The sequence below is a fragment of the Astyanax mexicanus genome, chromosome 14 (assembly GCF_023375975.1).
Source record: "Astyanax mexicanus isolate ESR-SI-001 chromosome 14, AstMex3_surface, whole genome shotgun sequence".
In the NCBI taxonomy this organism is placed as follows: Eukaryota; Metazoa; Chordata; class Actinopteri; order Characiformes; family Acestrorhamphidae; genus Astyanax; species Astyanax mexicanus.
Genome location: NC_064421.1, coordinates 18,084,083 through 18,104,249, shown reverse-complemented (window position 1 = coordinate 18,104,249; position 20,167 = coordinate 18,084,083). Strand labels below are relative to the sequence as shown.

General features: G+C 40.2%; 1 protein-coding gene across 13 annotated transcripts in view; it reads left to right on the top strand.

Annotated features, from left to right (window-relative positions):
• syne1b (spectrin repeat containing, nuclear envelope 1b) overlaps window positions 1-20,167 on the top strand; it is a 108,820-nt gene that overhangs the window by 60,618 nt on the left and 28,035 nt on the right. For 12 of the 13 annotated variants that reach the window (XM_049464152.1, XM_049464151.1, XM_049464162.1 and 9 more), the window contains 37 exons: window positions 162-326; window positions 419-591; window positions 770-923; window positions 2,073-2,216; window positions 2,311-2,475; window positions 2,958-3,275; window positions 3,428-3,583; window positions 3,678-3,848; window positions 4,488-4,814; window positions 5,124-5,276; window positions 5,975-6,142; window positions 6,249-6,425; window positions 6,526-6,672; window positions 6,807-6,932; window positions 7,037-7,213; window positions 7,717-7,982; window positions 8,067-10,227; window positions 10,905-11,242; window positions 11,374-11,518; window positions 11,629-11,847; window positions 12,114-12,382; window positions 12,867-13,032; window positions 13,123-13,278; window positions 13,429-13,581; window positions 13,700-13,882; window positions 14,139-14,276; window positions 14,493-14,678; window positions 14,875-14,997; window positions 15,098-15,280; window positions 16,195-16,338; window positions 16,458-16,634; window positions 16,824-16,964; window positions 17,840-17,959; window positions 18,078-18,239; window positions 18,428-18,622; window positions 18,784-18,945; window positions 19,762-19,953. In XM_049464152.1, coding sequence (XP_049320109.1) covers window positions 162-326; window positions 419-591; window positions 770-923; window positions 2,073-2,216; window positions 2,311-2,475; window positions 2,958-3,275; window positions 3,428-3,583; window positions 3,678-3,848; window positions 4,488-4,814; window positions 5,124-5,276; window positions 5,975-6,142; window positions 6,249-6,425; window positions 6,526-6,672; window positions 6,807-6,932; window positions 7,037-7,213; window positions 7,717-7,982; window positions 8,067-10,227; window positions 10,905-11,242; window positions 11,374-11,518; window positions 11,629-11,847; window positions 12,114-12,382; window positions 12,867-13,032; window positions 13,123-13,278; window positions 13,429-13,581; window positions 13,700-13,882; window positions 14,139-14,276; window positions 14,493-14,678; window positions 14,875-14,997; window positions 15,098-15,280; window positions 16,195-16,338; window positions 16,458-16,634; window positions 16,824-16,964; window positions 17,840-17,959; window positions 18,078-18,239; window positions 18,428-18,622; window positions 18,784-18,945; window positions 19,762-19,953 — 8,700 coding nt within the window. The remainder of the gene's footprint in view (window positions 1-161; window positions 327-418; window positions 592-769; window positions 924-2,072; window positions 2,217-2,310; window positions 2,476-2,957; window positions 3,276-3,427; window positions 3,584-3,677; window positions 3,849-4,487; window positions 4,815-5,123; window positions 5,277-5,974; window positions 6,143-6,248; window positions 6,426-6,525; window positions 6,673-6,806; window positions 6,933-7,036; window positions 7,214-7,716; window positions 7,983-8,066; window positions 10,228-10,904; window positions 11,243-11,373; window positions 11,519-11,628; window positions 11,848-12,113; window positions 12,383-12,866; window positions 13,033-13,122; window positions 13,279-13,428; window positions 13,582-13,699; window positions 13,883-14,138; window positions 14,277-14,492; window positions 14,679-14,874; window positions 14,998-15,097; window positions 15,281-16,194; window positions 16,339-16,457; window positions 16,635-16,823; window positions 16,965-17,839; window positions 17,960-18,077; window positions 18,240-18,427; window positions 18,623-18,783; window positions 18,946-19,761; window positions 19,954-20,167) is intronic. The other variant, XM_049464158.1, reaches the window with a different exon arrangement.

Sequence of the window (20,167 nt, the reverse complement as noted above, 5' to 3'; positions counted from 1 at the left end):
TTAACATTTCATATAAAATATTATTTAGTGAATGATTACCTACTAAGCTAAATATAATAATTATAATAATTACTCTGTGCAGAATTCTTATTGTGATTAATTTCTTACAGCCTGAGTATCGAGTATGATTTTGAATGTAATATACTGCACCTGTCTGACAGGAAAAAGCCTCCCGGATCGAAAGGATTGTGTCGGAGCACCAGCTTTTCTCTCAGGGTCTGAAGGAGCTGCAGAACTGGGTAGCTGACACCAGTCACATGCTGCAGACGTACTGCACGCCAACAGCAGATAAGAATGTGCTGGACAGCAGGATGATCAAACTTGAGGTATGCTGTATTGAGCTTGTCATATGATTTTCACTCTGGACTAGCTTATTTATAAACTCTGCTGACTTTTATAACATACTGTATTGTCTTAGGCTCTGCTTACAGCTCGCCAGGAGAAGGAGATCCAGCTGAAGATGCTGGTCACACGAGGTGAGTCTGTGCAGAGGAACACGTCCGCCGAGGGAGTTCCTCTGGTGCGCCAACAGATCCAGGATCTGAAGGACTCATGGGATGCCCTGCTGTCTGCATCCATTCAGTGCAAGAGGTCAGTTTACTGTCATTCGAATATTTTATCAGTTCTGGCTTGTTAAACAAATAAAGGTACAGGTCTGTCCCTTTGCAGAGAGCTATTACGCAATGATTCACTACATAAGAGTATACATTTTTCACTTTAGTGTGTGTTTCTGTGCAGCTTCTTTATGCAAAGTTGTTCCATCTTACAGTCAGCTGGAGGGAGCACTGTCACAGTGGACCAGTTATCAGGAGGACGTGCGGCAGTTTGTGAGCTGGATTGAGCAGGTGGAGGAAAGTCTTAACTCCACGGACAAACAGTGCTCCGAGATGAGAGATAAAACTGCCAACCTGGGCAAAGCCAAGGTACTGTGAATCTGTCAGTGCTTTTAAAGCAATATCTCAATGCAACCATTCTGAATTGACAATTGTACTATTCTGATTCTTCTTAATATTTGTATGAATTATTTTTGCTACCTAACACAATCTGCAGAAATTGGCACAGCTCCAGTGCCAGATTATTCTCTCTCAATTTTTTTTTTTATTTCTATTTTTTTCCCCATTTGACCACTGACCAATTACCCAACCTACTTATTAGGACTCCCCCTATCACTAGTGATGCCCCAAAATCAGGAGGGTGAACACTAGCACATGCCTCCTCCGATACATGTGAAGTCAGCCACCGCCTCTTTTCCAACTGCTGCTGATGCAGCATTGCTGAGTAGTATTACAGCGCGCTCTGAGAAAAGCGCAGCGACTCGGTTCTAATACATCAGCTCACAGACGCCTTGTGCTGACAGACATCACCCTTTGGAGTGATGTGGGAAGAGAGCGCCATCTACCCACCCAGAGAAAGCAAGGCCAATTGTGCTCTCACAGGGCTCCGGTAGCTGATGGCAAGCTAAATAAACAGGATTCGAACCAGTGATCTCCTGATCATAGTGGTAGCGCTTAGCCTGCTGGACCACTCAGAGCTCCCCATGCCAGATTATTCTGATTGTGCAGTTTAGTCTGGTATACAGCTTTGTGATCATTGTAAAGAGTCCATCAAGCAATGGGTATGAATGTGGTGCAAATGTTAATGTACGCTTCATATGTTACAGTGATACAAATACACTTTTAACACCCAGCCAACATCATGCAAAAGAAACCACTTGAGACACCAAAGGAGCCACCTGGGAAACTTTAGCAACCACCAAGCAACGCCCTAGCATCCACTAAGCAAGTCAAACAAAGCAAACAACAAATAACTACCAACATAATAATGGTGCCACAGTCTTGCGATGCAGTAGCCACAACAACAACTATCTAGCAGCCATAGCAGCCATCTAGCAATACCAAAGCAACCAACTATCAAAATAAACTTCTCTAGTGTACATATTCATGTCAACAGGCCTGCAGCAGTCATTTTCAACCAGCAGATTATTTTCTTGCTTTCTTTTTTACGTTCTTTTTTACGTACAAAAAACAATGACTGTTTTTCACAAGTATTGTACTGTTGTCTATTTATTTTAGCTTTTATATGAGGAAGTGCTGAGTCACAGCTCAGTCCTCGACACCATCTCAATAAAAGGTTCCAACATGGCTGAGCATTATGTCACCCAGCTGGAGATTCAAGACCTGCAGGAGCGGTATAATGCTGTTAAAGAGAGAGCACAGGTATATTTATATGCACATTTAATTCCCATGTTACCTTATTTTCATCAGTGTGGTAGGATCGTAATAAATCAAGTCTGATCTTGTCTTAATATAGCTGGCAGTGGGGAAAGCAGAGGAGCTGGTTCTGGCCCATCAGGAGTACCAGCACAGTTTGCACGAGTTTAAGGACTGGCTGGAGCAGCAGCAGGAGAAACTCAGCTGTTACACTCAGCTGGAGGGAGATGTTGAAACCCTGGAGGAAACACTGCAAAAGCTTCAGGTCAGAAGATGCAGCTTATCTTTGCTTATGTGTTTGTTTTTGCTCATTGTTGTACTGTTAGAGGCCAAAATATTTTATCTGAAATAATTGTGGTAACTGATGTAGCAGTTATTGCCACTGTTAAAATAATAGCAATATAATAGTTTAATAATAACCCTTATAAAATACAATACATTATAGTTAATAATAGTTTTAACATTTTTTCTATTCATTCTATATTCTGCTCTGTATGCATGGAGGCACTGTTATTGATGAAATGGCCATTGCATGACTGAATAAAATATATGGAGTTTATTTGTATATAATAATCATATAAGGAAACACAACAGATATTAAGGTCACATCCATGTTTTAAAAAACAATACATTGATAAAGTTATTGTCATGACAGGACTAATTTTGTATAAGAACTTCTAAATATAATGCATGCTAGTGTAATAGAATGTGTTTGTAATGTAGTTTCCTGTACTTAACAATCTATAGGAGCTACAGGTGCACTGCACAGAAGGACAGGCTCTGCTGAACACGCTGTTGGTAAACCGTGAGCAGGTTATTCCATGGGGAACACCCCAGTTGGAGGACCGCACACTCGAATCAGTTCAGCAGGAGTGGACCACTTACCAGGCCCGGCTGGGCGAGACCAGATCTCAGCTGAACAGTGCCTTAGCCAAGCTCCGACAGATCGAGCAGAAGTTCCAGCGGCTTGATAACTGGCTGAAGGGAATGGAGAGTAAAGGCCAGCTGCGAAGCTGCAGGCGTTCTGATAGAGCTACCAAAGAGGCCCAGCTACAGCTGCTAAAGGTTTGTGGAGAAGTATTGCAGCTTGGAGAAAATGTTTATCTGTTAAACTTTTACTTTACAAAAGAGAAAACAACATCTGCAATGTATATTATCCTAAAAGACTTGTGTGCATTTAGATTTAAGAGTAAATCTGAGCTGATTGTACTTTGCAGAGCTGGCATGAGGAGGTGCTGGTCTACCAGGAGGAGATAGAGGGTTTAAGTTATCTGGCTCAGCAAGTTCTGGAGGAGACCCACATCAGTAGTCGAGTGAGCACAAGAGCCACACAGCTCACTTCACGCTACCATGCCCTGCTCCTGCACTTGCTGGTACGATCCACATGCATGTACAAATTATCCATAGTATAAATATGGTGCACACTGACGCACAGTTAATCTATGTAATATTTTGACTGTCCCATAGGAGACAATCAAACAACTGAAAGAGGAAGTGTCCAGCATTGAAGAAGCTCACAGCATCTTCAGCACATTCTCTGACTGGCTGAGCACGGCACAGAAGAACTTCAGCAGTGTGGCCATCAGCATTGATGCTGTTGATCGGGTTGCGATGGAGAAGAAAATGAAAAAACTAGAGGTACAGAAAAAGAGCATGTCCTGTTCTACTCTCTATTTTTTTTTCTTTAAACAACTTTAGCTGGCAATTTTAAGGAAAAAAAATTTGTTCAAAATATAGAAATATTTAATAAATATATATCATATATAGGATCATAAGATATATCACTATTAAATATAGTTTATAGATGCAAAAAATATATGCAACAAAATAAATGGCATAAATAAAAAACAACAGTATGGGCACCAGAATAAAAATGTAAAAAAAAATGCATTTGTTTACATTTATTTTCTTGCAGTTATATATTTTTTTTGCAGTTATAAACTTAATTGGACAATGATACTGTATGTCCATATAATAACAGTATCTTTTTGTAAGAAATCTTTTATTTTACAGTTCGTTTCCATATAATTGCCAGCTAAAAACAGATCATCCATGTATTCCATCAGTTTTCTTAATTCTTCCATAAAAACTGTGTTTTTTGTCATTTTAAGGAGATTTTTCAGTTAAAATACTATAAGGTTTTCTGGGAAAGCCTGAAAGAACAGAATATTTTTTGCGGTGTACAGCAGTACAGCCAATGCCAGAACTTTTACACAGCTTTTCAACTGCAAGTATTTGTAGATTTTCATATCCACTCTCTCTGGTATAATGACTCAGGCTCTTCAAGGTGATATGGAGCTGGGTCACACGTTCCTAAAGACCATGAGGGAAAAGACTGAACGGGCCATGGCCTTCCTGGAGGAGTCAGAGGCTGAGCAGCTGAAAGAAGAGATCAACACGCGTCTCTCTCAGCTGGAGGAGTTAATGGGAGCTCTGCGGGCTGAGATCAGCGCTCAGGAGAAGTGCATCCAGCTTTCTAAGGATTTTCTAGACAAGTATAAGACACAGAACCAGTGGCTTACAGAAACTAAATCCCTACTGGCCTCCCCAGTGGAACTTAAAGCTGAACTGTATCAGAAGAAGGCCCAATTAGCCAAATACAAGGTGATTTGCACTCTATATACTACATACACATCTAATTACAGCATTTAATCTCATCTAAATTATTCTTAATTATACTTAATCTCATTATGTAATTTATACTTCATTAATGGTTTCTTTGTAACCTTTCATTCTAGTTTTGTATAGAAGACATATCACACCTAATTCACACTAAACTATATCACATATCTTCAAGTGGAAGTAAAGAGTAAATTGTATAACACATGGCTTACACAGGAAAAAGATGAGGAACTGTGCATGCTCCTTGTTGATGAATATCCGCTTCATTCTTGTGTTTTAATCTCTCTACAGACAATTCAACAAACTGTGCAGTCTCACGAATCAGCTGTAAAGTCTGTCATTGAGAAAGGAGAAGCACTGGTGGAAACTGTGCGTGACCCGACTATAAGTGAGAACATGGCTAAGCTGGAAAGGGACTATCAAGATATATCCAACACAGCCAAGGTATTCTCCTCAACATGAACTGAATTTTGGGTCTACACCATTATATATATAGCATAAATATAGCTGTACAGTCATAACACAAATAAAATGAACTTTTTATACTTATAATTTTACTATTATTATTATTATACTTATGTATGTAGAAATTGTAAAATGTGTGAGTGAACTAGCACTGCTAAATTATATAGGTTAATATAATGAGCAATGAAATAAATAAAACTGAGATATTTAGCATAATGCTCATACACACTGTAAAAAAAACAAAAAAAATAAAACAAAAACTCCTGTCTGAATAAATTTACTGCACACACTATATGTCTGCACTTTATGTCTAAATGCTTGTGGTCACTCATTTTAATAAATGCAGTTGGCTACTCTGACACCAGTTGCGAACACAGAGTTGCAAATTGTCTAATTCATTTGAAAAAGCCAAAAGAATAGGACAATTTAAACCATACAAACTTCGCGTTTGTCCATATAGTGTATTGGATAAATTATCTGCCAATATCAACCTTTCTAATTCTGAAATTATTGTGCATCTCAAGCATCTCAATCACATTACTTCATGTCACTAATTGACTTTGCTGACATCTGAACTTGTGGTATTTCATGTCAACTTCATGTTATACTTACAGTTGCTATTCATGCATTGCATTCATAAAAGCAATATTAGAAAATGTGTTGTGTATTGTTTGCAGGCTCAAGTACAGAAGCTGTTGGAGGGGGTGAAAGAGCATGAGCAGTATAACAGTGAGCTACAGGAGGTGGAGAAGTGGCTCCTACAGATGTCAAGCAGACTGGTCAGCTCTGACTCTATGCAAAGTGGCAGTCTAGAGATGGCCACACAGCAGCTAGCAAGACACAAGGTATGTATTGTGTTGTTTATGTGTAGGTGGACACATAACTGCGTTATTTATTGCCATTACTGTATTAACAGTGCATCTCATTTAAATGGCTTCTTCTTACTTCCAGGCAATAATGGAGGAAATTGCTGGCTTTGAAGAGCGCTTGACAAGTCTGAAAGCGAAAGGTGAGGGTCTTGTCAGTAGCTGTTCAGAGCAAGTTCAGGCCAAGATCAGCCAGCAGATTCAGACTCACCAGCAAGGAACCAAAGACAGCTATTCAGCTATCTGCAGCACAGCTCAACGGGTCAGCAGCTCTACCTATGCTACTGTTTACACTCTATTGTATGTATTACAGCTATTATTATAAAAACCTTAAGCTGAACAATGAATCTGTACCTCCTCAGGTTTATCAGAGTCTTGACAGAGAGCTCCAGAAGCATGTTAGTCACCAGGATACTCTGCAGCAGTGTGAGACCTGGCTCTCTTCTGTTCAAGAGGAGATGCAACTACATTCACAGACCCCCTTTAGCCTTCAAGAAGCACTTAAACAGGTTAGTGAATACTAAACACTGTCAATTATTTTAAAATTAATTCTAATAATAATGCAACAAATAATAGGTCTTCAAGACTTCTGTTGCTTATGTGTTTAAAATGTTATGTATTTTGTAATTACATTTTTGAGCAGATGAAGCACTTCAGGGCGTTACAGGAGCAAGCCAGCACCTATCTTGATCTGGTTTGTTCAGTCTGTGATTTATCAGATGAGTCTGTGAGAGCCACAGCTACAAAGATTCAGCAGATAAAAACCATGGTGTGTTTAATCATTTACTAAAAACAAATAGTGTTTTACAGTATTTTAGTTTTCCTCTTATATCGTTGCTGCTATTCTAATTCCTCTCTCTTTTGATGCCACAGATTGAAGAAAGGATGTCCAGAGCGCAGCAGCTATCAGAAAGCTGGAGGGAGATTAAGGAACAAAAGCAGGAGCTATCTACACTCTTCCAAGATTTGGAACAGCAATTACAAAGCCTTTCTCGAAGACCTGCTGAACTGGAGCCTAAGATTGCCCAGAACATGCTGGACCAGGCCAAAGTAAGACCTGTCACATGCACCTTATGTCACATGTTCAAACCTAACAATATATACTATATGTACAAACATATTTGGGGACCTGCTCGTTCATTGTTTCTTCTTTTATTCCTGCTTTTTTATGTAGTAATTGTTATAGTAATTATAGTAATAGTACAATTTTAAAGCTTTGATGTGATTATTTTATTACATTCTCTGAGACAAGCTTTAGAAAAATTTAGGAAAAAGTCTTTATACAAGTCCAGCCAATGTCTGGCTTTAGACATTGTGCCTATAGGTTCATGCTTACTTCTATATTACTTCTGTTCAGGGAATAGCCAAGCTCTATGTGTGGATACATTTGCACATCAGTGTCAGAAATGGGTGCAAATTAAAGTAGCTGGGTGCATTTATTATGTATCACCTTGTATGTGCTGTAAAAAGTGAGCAGTCTGTAGTCACGTGACACTGTGGAATTTTTTTAAGGATTCTATGCTGTTTTTTAATCACATGCATTTGTTCAACAGGAGTTTGGCCAGCAGCTGCAAAGCAGGCAGAGTACTTTGACGAAGATGACGGAGAGTGTGAGTAAGCTTACAGAAGGCCGTGACTCTCCAGAACATGCAGAGATTAACCAACTGAGTCATGCATGGCTAGAGCTGTGCCACCAGGCCAACAGGCTGCAGACCCAGAGGGAAGAAGATCTGCTGAGAACAAAGGACTACCATGACTCCATCAGTGCCATCGAAGCCCTGTTTGAACAGGTTTCCAAGGAATGGGATAATCTAGCAAGGTAGGCTCTTAATACTTGATTTTTTTTTGCTTATTAGTAAGTGATGTAACATTACAAATAAATTGTTAAATTGTTCCATTTTAGAACTGATGCTGAGAGCTCATCTGAACATCTGGAGGCCCTCCGGAAACTCTCAATTGCCCTCAAAGATAAGAAGAACACCCTTGATGACCTGAAAGAACAAAAGCAGAAAGTCATGTATTACTTAAATCTGGATGACAAAGAGCTGGTGAAGGAACAGATCAGCCACTTTGAGCAGCGATGGGCCCACCTGGAGAGCCTCATCGAGAGAAAGATCCAGGACTCTCTACTGACACTTGATGACATGAGCCAAGTAGAGGCTCGACTGAAAGAGGCAAGAGAATGGGCTGAGGAGCAACGACCTGCCCTGTCTGAGGCTATGAAAATGAGCCCACCACCAGAGCTGGCTCAGAGCTTCCTTTTTGATCACCTCAGCATCTGCAGTGAGCTTGAGGCTAAGCAGTTGCTGCTTTCCCAGGCCATGAGTGATGCAGACAGGGTTTTAGCACACCTGGGCCTCAATGAAAGGCAACATCTGCAGCAGCTCATCTCAGAGACCCAGGCTGAGGTAGAGACTTTGAGTGTCAAAGTAGCCCAGCGAAGGAAACACCTCAGTAAGGCTTTCACAGAGAGGACCCAGTTCCTACTGGCTGTAAGTCAGGCTATCACTTGGGTCCAGCAGAATGAGAAGAAAGCCCAGGCTGATGACTACATTGCACTTTTACCAGACGATTTGTCTAAGCAGGTGAGGACCTGCAGGAACATCCAAAGCAGCCTGAGGGCTTACCAGAGTGAGCTAACTTCACTGTGGTCTCAAGGAAGGGATCTAATGAAAGATGCCACTGAGGAAGAGAAGACTGAGATGCTAACCAAACTGCAGGAATTACAGAATATCTTCGAGATAGCTTTGCAAAAGTGTAGCCAAAGACTTCAGGAGCTGGAGAAGGTTCTGGTGACTAGAAAATACTTTAAGGCAGATTTAGAAAAGACATGCCAGTGGTTGAAACAAGCAGATATTGTAACATTTCCAGAGATAAACCTCATGAATGGAGACGCAGAGCTAAGTGCACAGCTCATAAAATACCAGCAAATACTGAATCAAGCTGCTGAATATGAGAATCTCCTGCTAATCGTCCAAAGAGCGGGCCAAGACATACTGCCCACGCTCAGCGAGGTTGACCATTGCTATTTGGATGAAAAACTTAATGCTCTTCCTCAGCAATACAACAACATCCTGGCATTAGCGAAAGAAAAGCAAGAGAAGATCCAGCAAGCCATCCTTGCACGTCAGGAGTACGCGTCATTCATTGATGTGACCCACAAAGCATTGAAAGAACTTGAAGAACAGTTCCACAACCTTGGGACTCAACCCGTTGGTCTACAGACAGAAGAGGTCATTAGTTTACAGCAGGATTATAAAGTCTTGCTTGAAGAGTTGACCAATCTTGGGCAGGCGGTTAGTGAGCTGAACCAGAAAAAAGAGGGCTTTCGCAGCACAGGGCAACCCTGGCAACCTGAGGAAATGACACAACTAGTCAGCCTGTATAATGGTCTGAAAAGACTTATAGAACAGAGAGTGGAACATCTTGATGACACTTTGGAATCATTTGAAGACCACCAAGCCATGGCCATGCAAGTTGACTCAGAGTTAAAAGCAACTAAAGAGCAACTGGTCAAAGTCAATGCTGAGACTCAGTCAGCCGAAGAGAGGCTGAAGAACTATCATGCCCTTGCTGCTAGTCTTCAGGGAGCCAACTCCCACCTCTCCAGACTCATGGAGCAGATGGGCAACCTCGCAACCCACATGGACCCAGCTGCCCACGAGGTTTCTCAGCAGCGTGTGGTATCCTGGCAGGAGGAACTTCAGTCTCTACAGTCAGATGTGGGAGAGATGATAGTGGAGTGTGAGAACAGGTTCGTTCAGAGTAAGGACTTTGAAACTGAAGTGAAACGCACTTTAGCATGGCTGCAGCAGATCCGAGATGAGCTTGGTTGTGCCGTGGTTGTGGACGTGAAGGTGGAAAAGGTTCAGGAAGAGATCAGGAAGCAGCAGATCATGCAGGAAGAAGTGCAGTCTCGACTAAGGATAGTGACTGCACTGAGTAACAGGGAGAAACAGAAGTATACCAGTGCTAATGAGCTGGTCCCACCTCATGTGGACTCCAGTCTGCAGGAAATGGCACAGCTGGAGGCTGATGTACAGCGAGCCCTCAGCTCTAAGCAGGTAAGTTTGAGATTATTTTGATTGTGTTAAAAATTCTCTGTCCATAAATATTCATGTATTTTAAAAAACTGAAATTGCCCTTCATATGTTTTGAAGATATATCCATACTCACAGAGATGAAAATGCTTATGTGAGCATGCTAACTCCATAAAGACAGACATCAACACAGCACCAAGATAAAAGAAAAACACAGTTTTTTTTTGTTTTATGGTAGTTTTATGGAGTGTACTATAAAAGTCACAGAATTACAGATGTTAAATGTAATAGAACATTGAATATTTGGAATAGAAATAGTATTAAAGTTTTAAAGTTGTTTTCCTGGACTGGGATTAAACCCAGTGACAACAGAATGTTGGAGAATCACAATTCAAAATGCTGTATAGTCTAGGATTATGGTTACTCACTTTCCAAAAAGCAAAACGTAGAGTTCATGGTATAGGGTAAGATTCAGGCAGAAATGTGTAGGTGTTGTGATGTCAGCATTTGCATAAATCAGTCACCAAAAATTGTACTTTTTGTGTGGGTGGAGGCCAAAATGTACATAAAAATCCCAACAAAAATATTTCATAAAAAATATCAAGATACGTATGAACAGTGCCTCAAACTGTAAGTTCTATGTTGCTCCAACATAAAGCTGTTCCAATTGACCAAAGTACTCATTTCTCTTTTTATTTTAGATCACTCTAGAGCAAGCACTGGCTTTATGCCAGAAGTACCATTCACGGATGCAGGCCGCGTGTGAGTGGCTGGAAGATGCTGTAGGCTTCTTGCAGCAGGCCAGTCTAGGAGTGGATGTGGAGAACTACGAAGAATGCCTACGGCAACAGGAGGATATCATGGCCACTGAGCAGGACTTCCTGGGTGTTCTGGAAGAGCTTGAGTCACTTCCACCTCAACTAGAGAACCTGGTGAACCCCACAGCCAAAGAACAGCTGAGGCAGAGTGTGGAGTCTGCTCAACAAAGAGGAGTAGAAGTTAGAGACCAGCTTCAGTGTCACCAAGATGTCCTGAACAGGTAGAGTGTGGGGGAGTCTATGCTCCTATTATTTTGGAGGACTCACTTTAAATGTTAAATGTTAAAAATGTAAAATTTAAAACCTTGTGTATGTAATTATACAAAATTAAATTATCTTATTCTGTTGCCAGCTGTGTAGCACAATGGAAATCCTATCAAGATGCCAGACAGACAGTAATTGAGCTGATGAACGAGGCAGAGAAAAAACTGACTGAGTTCTCTACAGCCAAGGCTGAAACTTTCCAGGAAGCAGAAGAGAAGCTCAGAACTCATAAGGTAACTTATGAAAGAATTTGTACTATCTTTGTCTTAACATACACAGTATGTATTTGACACATTTACTTAACAGGCTTTTGACAATTATTTTTCTTATTTTTGTTCTGCAGTCATTAGTGTCCATGGTAAATGGATTCCAGGAGAAACTGACTGGTCTAGAGGAGCAGGCATCTCAGCTTGAGCTGATTGGCAGTGATGCCAGCAAGGCCACTATAAGTCGCTCCATGACCACAGTATGGCAGCGCTGGACTAGACTGCGTAGTGTGGCTCGAGGTCAAGAGAGAGTGCTAGAGGACACAGCTCACGAGTGGAGGACTTTCAGAGAGAAGGTGCATTCAGATGTGTAGAACATGCACATAATATATTATCGCTGTCATATAAAACCTATATAAAAACTCTCTATGGGAAAATTACCTGGAATAAAAAAAATTATATTGACAATACTTAAAAGTTGAGAAGGTTTTCCTTTCTTCTGTAAAGATGCCATTTTAAGAGTTACAAAGATTTGTGTAACTGCAACAATGTATAAAGTACCAGTCTGGCATTTGCTTGCTCTGCTATAGCCGTGTTAATTTTTTTTAATTAATAATTTCAGATGATGAAAATAAGAGCTGTGGCAGAAGAGCTCAGGAGTCGTGTTCCTGAATGTACTGTAGAAAAAGCCTCAAAGGCCACACTGCAGTCTCATCTGGAGCAACATGAGATGGTCACCCAGGATCTGGAGAGGGAACTGTCCTCTCTCACACTCCTGCGGCAGTACGCACTTAGCCTGTTGCATGACGTTGAGGTGCCAGTACCAACTGCTGACCTTGACCAGCTGCCAAGTCTAAAAGAAATTAAAGCTGTGCAAGATCAGTTTGAGAGGTAAGGATATGTATATGGTGTAGGGTTATTACTGTTGGGTAATTGTAATCTGCTGATGATAGTTATTTACAAATTATACTTTCAATTTAACCTTCTGGTGTCAATGAAAGTGTGACAAAGTCGATGTTTCACAGTATATCTAAGAATATCTTTGCAATATTACAGCACAAAAGTATGGTTTCTACAGTTTTAAACAAGGGTTGAGGTTTTAATCGTGCCCCAGCACCTGACGTTATGCCTTGCTGTAGAAAGCATTTTAGTTGGTAGCCTATCAGGATCATTACACAGTGAACACAGTACAATACAATAAAGTGAGTCCTTATTGATTTCCTGAATGTCCACTGGTCAGTTTCACACAAAATATGGATGTTTCACAACTGTTCTGTATTATAACAGAGCTATTGATAAATTATAGAATTTTGCCAGTTTATCGATGGCAGAAGTTTGATAAAATATGTTAACTTGTTCAATCTGTCTCTCTTAGTCTGCTGCAGAAGTCCAGGACAGGCAGAGCACATGTTCATCAGGAACTGAAGGATAGAGAGGATGTGGAGCGAGGCCTAAGCATGGTAAAAATCTGGATTCAGAATTCAAGAGAGCTCTTGTTGAACCCCACAGCTGATATGGACATTCTCACACAGGAGATGGAGGTATAATATTTTTTCACTTTGATTCACAGACATTCACATTTTTAGTTTTTGTTTCATAAAAATTGTAAGGAATTAATTTATTGTTCTTAGGTAATGCATGGAGAACTGATCACCCATCGCCAGAATGTGGATAAGATTGCAGAGCATCAGCAGAACAAGTATCTGGACTTGTATACCATCCTGCCATCAGAAATCTCCATGCAGCTGGCTGAGGTTGCACTGGCACTGGGCTCAATTGAAGATCAGGTAGATGATCAGTCTCAATATTATTTGTAGGAGCTTAATGTAATGCCCTACAATTGTCAAGCAGTTGTTCATTAAGACAAATGGATTTATGTTATAAACTCACTCTATTTACCACAATGTGATTTTACCTGTGTTGCTTTATTGCTCAAGGTCCAAGCCAAAGAGAGAGACATTCAGAAGACCAGAGTCATCAAAGAAGAGTTTAATTCCAGGATTCATGATGTGTCTGAGAAAATGAAAAACATTTCTTCCACACTGAAAGAAAAGGCCACTGACATTAATCAAGCCAGGGAGGAAACTCGAGTATGTTGTATATTGTATATTGTTTGATTTTGATTTTTTGAAAATGTGTGTACACATTCTGTTGAGGATGAATGTCATGTGTTATGTTGTGTCATTATTGTGTTTTTTTTTAACTAAGGGTTTCTGTGATGAGCTGGAGAGCTGTGGTAGGACACTTGCTGAGCTGGACGCTGCTGTTCAGGACTTTGGTCGGCGCAATCCTTTTCTAGCCAAACAACTTGGTGACTCTATTGCTAAATTAGGAGAAATCCATCACCACACCCTCCGTCTGGCAGAGTATAGGAACATCTGGTTAAAGAAGGTTGGAACTAGTTTTGTATAACAATTTATGTTGCTGTCAATCAAAAACGTATCTCCAATATGGAAATTTCATAGGAGAATTTAATGTCATTTTGGAATCTTTAGTTGATTTAGAATAGAAAAACTGAAACAATGTAAAGAACAAGTGCCAAAGTAATAACTTTTGTGAATAATATTTTTTTCAGTATCACATGTTAAAAATTTAAAAGTATATAACTGTTTAATATATGATTAATTGCATTCTCTTTTTTCACCAGGCTGATACATATCTAGATGAGTACAATGAGATGCTGGAATTTATAGTAAAGTGGACAGAGAGAGCAAGAAGCCTGGTAAAGGCCAACATTATCTGGAACTCATCCTCTCACTTGCAGGAGCAGATCAGAATGTATCAGGTCAGCAACATTGCACATCATTTTGTATAAGGCACATTCATTTATAAAACTGATAAGAGAGGAATATGTACATTTATTATAAAGAGATACCCCTAGTAGGCCAAGTTGGTCATTTACCTTTAATATAGAAAGTCATTAAATTGTTTATTTGTTGTTTTTTATTTAAAGGTCATTGTTGTAATTTAAGTTTTATTATCCATGTTCCCTGGTCTGCAGGCTGTATTGCGTGAATCCAAGGAGCTCCATGGTGATTTGGAAGCAATGCAGGAAAAGGTAGAGCTGTTGTCTGAGTCTCTGCAGGTAGAAGCCATGGGCCAGCAGGTGGCTGAGCTAAGTCGACACACAGAGGAGTTGGAGCAGGCCATCAAGTCACGTTTACAGAGTCTACAGGATGCTGCTAAGGTGCTGTGACTTCAACATTTGTTATTGAATTAAATCAGTTAAATATTATTAAGTCATGTTTAATTCCAATACATTTAAAATTCTACTGAAAAATGTTTTAAAGAAAACATTTTAACCAAATTCAGAGTATTTAACTCACAAATTTATTTTGATCCCAGAATATCAGTAAACATTCAGGGTAATTTCTCTTCCTCAGGATATGGAGAAGTTTGAGAGTGAAGTAAAAACTCTGCATGTAGCTCTGGATCAGGTTCAGGCCACTCTAACCTCTCCTGAACTTGCTCGCCTGAGCCTCAAAGAACAGCTGACTCAGAGACAGGTAATATATCTCCTCAGTGAGGTCTGGGATTTTAGGCCTAATTCATAATTCTCTAAAAATGTGGTTGAACTTGATGACAGAGCTTTGTGTTGTTTTACAGCGCCTCTTATCGGAGATGGAGAGTTTTAAGCAGCAGGTGCAGGTAGTGCAGGTGTGTCAGAGTGCTCTTCGGGTGCCGGAGGAGGTCATGATGAGCTTGTCTATCTGTCGCACAGCTCATGGCCTCCAGCAGGAGGCTAGCCAGCTGCAGCACACTGCCATCCAACAGTGCAACATTCTTCAGGTAGGGACCACTGCAGAGAAATAATGTTATTGTTGACTTTACTTCTATAAACCGACATGAACACTGACAGCTGTGTGAGTTCAATTCTATGCAAATTATGAGCAAAAATGTGTTGATAATCAATGAGAACAGAACAGGGTGCTCTGGGCTTATTTTCATAACTGTGCAATAGTGTCCGTTATTTCATCCTTAGATATTTGTTCATACAAGAGGAATTGTTTAAAGCAAGCCACAGTGGTGTTTTTATCATAAGTAGGTATCAGTAATCGCCAGAAACAGAAGCAGTTGTCTTCTTTGACTGAATGCACAGACATTGATGCACTAGGCATGGATAGTATTTATGATTAGACTTCTAATTGGAGTGGGGAGTGGACTGGCAATAAACAATAAGTGATCTGGGCTATAAGATCTGGGCAAAAAGTGGCTGCTGGTGTGAACGTACCTTTATTTTCATGCATCTCTAAAAGCCTTATCTTAAAACGTAGCCCAGCCATCTACATCTTTTCACTTTTAGACAGCTAAACACATGGAGCAAGTGCTAAATGTCAGTTCTGTTATGTCATCTAACAGATGTGCACTCTGACTAGCATTATGCTGAGTGTTAGGGGAAATAAAAGGCCATCCAGACAGCAAGGCTAACTCTGAATGCAATCTCTCAGCACATTTACTTCGTAACACGTTGCCTGTTCTTCAGATTTCACATCACATCAGAGACATTATGTGTAAATTATATTAAAAAATTAAAGGCAAGTAACAATACAAATTACAAATACTGTAAAGCTTACTGGTAATGAACAGTTTTTTTCTGTATATGAACATAATAAAGAAAACACTTCATTTTCAGTTATGCATGGCACATTATTTACTGTGTATCATAATATTCTATAACTGCTCTGTGTGTTTTTTGCTATCAGGAAGCAGTGGTGCAGTATGAACAGTATGAGCAGGAGGTGAAACATCTGCAAGGCCTTATTGAGGATGCTCACCGGGTTATCCAGGACCGACCTGTTCATACCAGCAACATCCAGGAGCTGCAGACACAGATACGCCACCATGAGGTAAGTGTGTAAAGTGAAAGAAGAGAATTTCAAAATAGTGGCTTTAGCTTTGTCAGTATCTTGTTTCATTTGGAACTAATTTCTTTGTGCATTGACGTAACTATTGTTCTCCCAAACAGGAACTGGCACAGAAAATCAAAGGCTATCAGGAGCAGATTGCGTCTCTGAACTCTAAGTGTAAGATGTTGACAGTTAAAGCTAAGCATGCCACCATGCTGCTGACTGTGAGTGATGCTGAGGGCCTGACTGACGGCACACAGGACGGAGATAGAGGTGCCAAGCCTTCCTCACACATGGTGAGTAATGGTCTGTTTGTCTTAAAATGTGGGAAATGTATACTAATCAGACAGTTACTGCATGCACTACTAGAGGGAAATATTTTTACATTCCAATGCCCCCTATCAACTGAAATATCTAAATATGATCACAAATATTAGTGATTATCTGCTTCTTTCTGCAATCCTCTTTGCCCTCTATGGTATCAGTTGACAGCTGGTCGCAGTCACACTCTCCTGTCTCCTGTCACTGAGGAGTCTGGAGAAGAGGGCACCAACAGCGAGATCTCCTCTCCTCTTTTCTGTCGCTCCCCTTCTCCTATCACTAACACTGAGGCCTCACTTAGCAAGGTACTCTATCTAATGACAAAACACCTATTTGTTTGCGCACTTGCTTTTCAATGTACACTGCCTTTTCTCTTTAACACTTACTTTACTTTAACAGTTAGTAGTCTTCACAGCTTTATTTCACAGCTAACATTTTCTTTCTTTGAAGAATATTGAAAAAAGCTTTCCAATCATATAATAACTCCAAGAAACATAAATATGCCTTTAATCTAATAGTAAACGTAATAGTAGTTATAGTTCCCAACAGTGTAAGACCTTGCCTAATTAGTAATACATAAATAATAAAAGTTATAAATAAGTTTTCATTTTATGTAACACCATTTATACTAAATATTTAATATCATATTGCAGTTTTAGTTTAATCTTTTGTAATACCTAATTATCTTATTTCATTAATTTATTTTCAGGACTTTTGATAAAGTGCAAACATTTGATACATTATTACATGACTGGGAATCTAATACAGTTTGCATTAGAAGTTTAGTACATTTCTAAACTAAATAACTAAATTCCTTGAAATGAACTTTTGTGTTGTTTGAATCACTTTGAATCACCACGTTTGACACATTGCACTTCCAATGGGTTCCAACACTGCAGAGATTAGCATTGTACTATTAGCATTGTATTAGCATTGTACTACTAGCACTGATTTATCAGCTAATTACATATGCCTTCATGTGCGAATTTTAGAAGTTTTTGTATAGTCTTTAAATGTATATAAAGTTTTATTTCATGCCTCCTGAACCCTAGAGCATCATGTATTGAGAGTCTCTTGATGGATTCTGTTGCTTTTGTATATTTTATAATAAGTTCTTGCTTAGTAGAACTGTATTGCCTGTAATAAATATTTAATGCTTTTGAACACTTTCTTTCTTTAGTTGTCAATGGGCCGAGCTACTCTCACCAGAGCACCTATACAGGAGCTGTACGATCCAACTCTGGAATCCGTGGCTAACCTAGATGACCTTCAGCGTTCATGGGAAACCTTAAAAAATGTGGTATGTGATATATATATACAAACATAGTTTGATTTTTGTATTGTATTAGTCTGGTGTTGTTGCTTCCCAGTATCGATCTGAATATTGCAAATTAGCTTGAACCTCATCCATATCACAGATCAGCGAAAAGCAGAAAACACTTTATGAGGCCCTGGAGAAACAGCAGCGATACCAAGGCTCTTTACAGTCCATTTCCACAAAGATGGAGGCTGTTGAATCCAAGCTGAATGCGCCCCCTCTTCCTGATCTGAGTCCAGACAGACAGATGGTTCTGCATCAGGTGAGAAATTTACTGTAGCAGACTTTTTCTTCACTGTACACAAAGAACTGGAACTTTTGCTCTTTCATGGTTTCTCTTAAAATCGAAGGTATTTAAAAAGAGTGGGCATATAATATGTGGTATGTGGTATGTAGGTTTGTAGGTAGGTGAGTAGGTAGGTATTCATTTTGTCATCTTGATCCTTCCAGAGTCTTATGGAGGACACTTTACGACTACAGAGTGACATAGATGAGCTTCAGTCCAGCTTTGCAGAGGAGCTAACCTCTGACACACTGGACTCCGACACAGCTGACCAGCTAGCCATGCAGTCCACCCTCACAGTGCTGTCTGAGCGCATGGCTACCATTCACATGAAAGCCTCAGGAAAGCAACAGCTTCTGGAGGTACGTTCTTATCACACTGTGAATTAAAAAATGACCAATTAAATAACCAATAACTTTCTGTACCCTTTATTGCAATATTGCAATAAAGTAGTAAACGTAATATATTTTTAATATTCTTATTATTGAAGCGGATCTGTTTTTTGCTGTCTTGCTTTATGCAGGAGCGTCTGAGTGACCGTCTGGAGAAGCAGCAGCAGGAGCAGGCCTTACAGCTCTACCTCAGTCAGGTAGACGAACTCGACCAATGGCTTTTGAGCACACGCAGCATGCTCAGCTCCACCCCTCAGGATTCAGACATGGATGAGCAGCTCTCAGACTGCCAGGTACGAGCGTCCTCCCCTGGTCACATTTATTACAGGCTGTGAAGTAGAATTAACTGCTGCACCTTATTAATTACTTAACCCTGTAATCCCTGTTAAACATATATAACTGAAGTTTGAATATACTGTGATGCACAGTGCATTCTTTTTTTTTTTTTTTTTTTTTTTTTCCCACTAAACAAATAACAGTGGTATTAAAGGACCCCAGGGCATTCAGATGGTTAGGATTCTAAGCTGCTGTAGCATCAGCTTTAAGCAGATTATGCATATGTCTCAGTGTAATGGTGACTGGTGGTTGTTGTGGCTTTCAGGTGATTAGTGGATTCCTCTGGCTGGATTGGTGCTGGCAGCAATGTTGGCCAGCCCTACTTTCATATTCATTAAGCAGGTTGTCACTCGTTGGCTAGAGGAAGGTGTGGGAGGATATTTACATGCCTTTATGGGAGTGGCTTAAGGTAGCAAACTGATAGGATCCTACTCATTAAGGCTATAATATTGGTTCATAGCAAACCGGGCTAAGTTGTCAACACTGGAGAGAAAAAAAAAAGCATTGCAAAGATCTTCTACAGGAAAGGGATCATCTTTGGTACTTTGACCTGTCGCTGTGTAACATGGATGTGTATTGGGAGCATGGCACGTGAAGGATTAAGATTAATGTGCTGTGCTCAAGGTGTAGTTAAGGGCCTAGGATGAGAGCAGCCCGTGCCGAACTACAGAAGCCACAAGCTGCAGCTAATGAGTCCTAATGTGTATAGCTGCAGCTCTCGGCTCTTCCTGTAAGCTATGTTTGAGCTGGCCTCTCTCCTGTTGCTGCTGCAGAACATGCTGCTGGAGATTGAAGAGAAGGTGCTGGCTCTTTCTGAGCTGTCCATGCACAGCGAGACTCTGCTGCTGGAGGGACAGCCTGAGACCAGGGAGGAGGCAGAGCAGCTAGCCCGGAAACTGCGCACCTTAAAGGGAAGCCTGTTGGAACTACAGCGGATGCTCCAAGACAAGCAGATCAATATCCAGGTAGGCTGTCCATGCAGCTAAAAGTCTTAGACTCATTAAATGTATTCTAACCATAGTTCTATGTGACACTGGTTGTAATTATAGTAATAATAAATAATAAATGAAAGTAATTAGCATCACACTCCTGCATATTTCACAAAACCATCCCTTGTGTATCCTGCAGGCTGTCCTAGCATGGGAAGAGTTGAAATGCCAGATACTGAATGTAATGAAT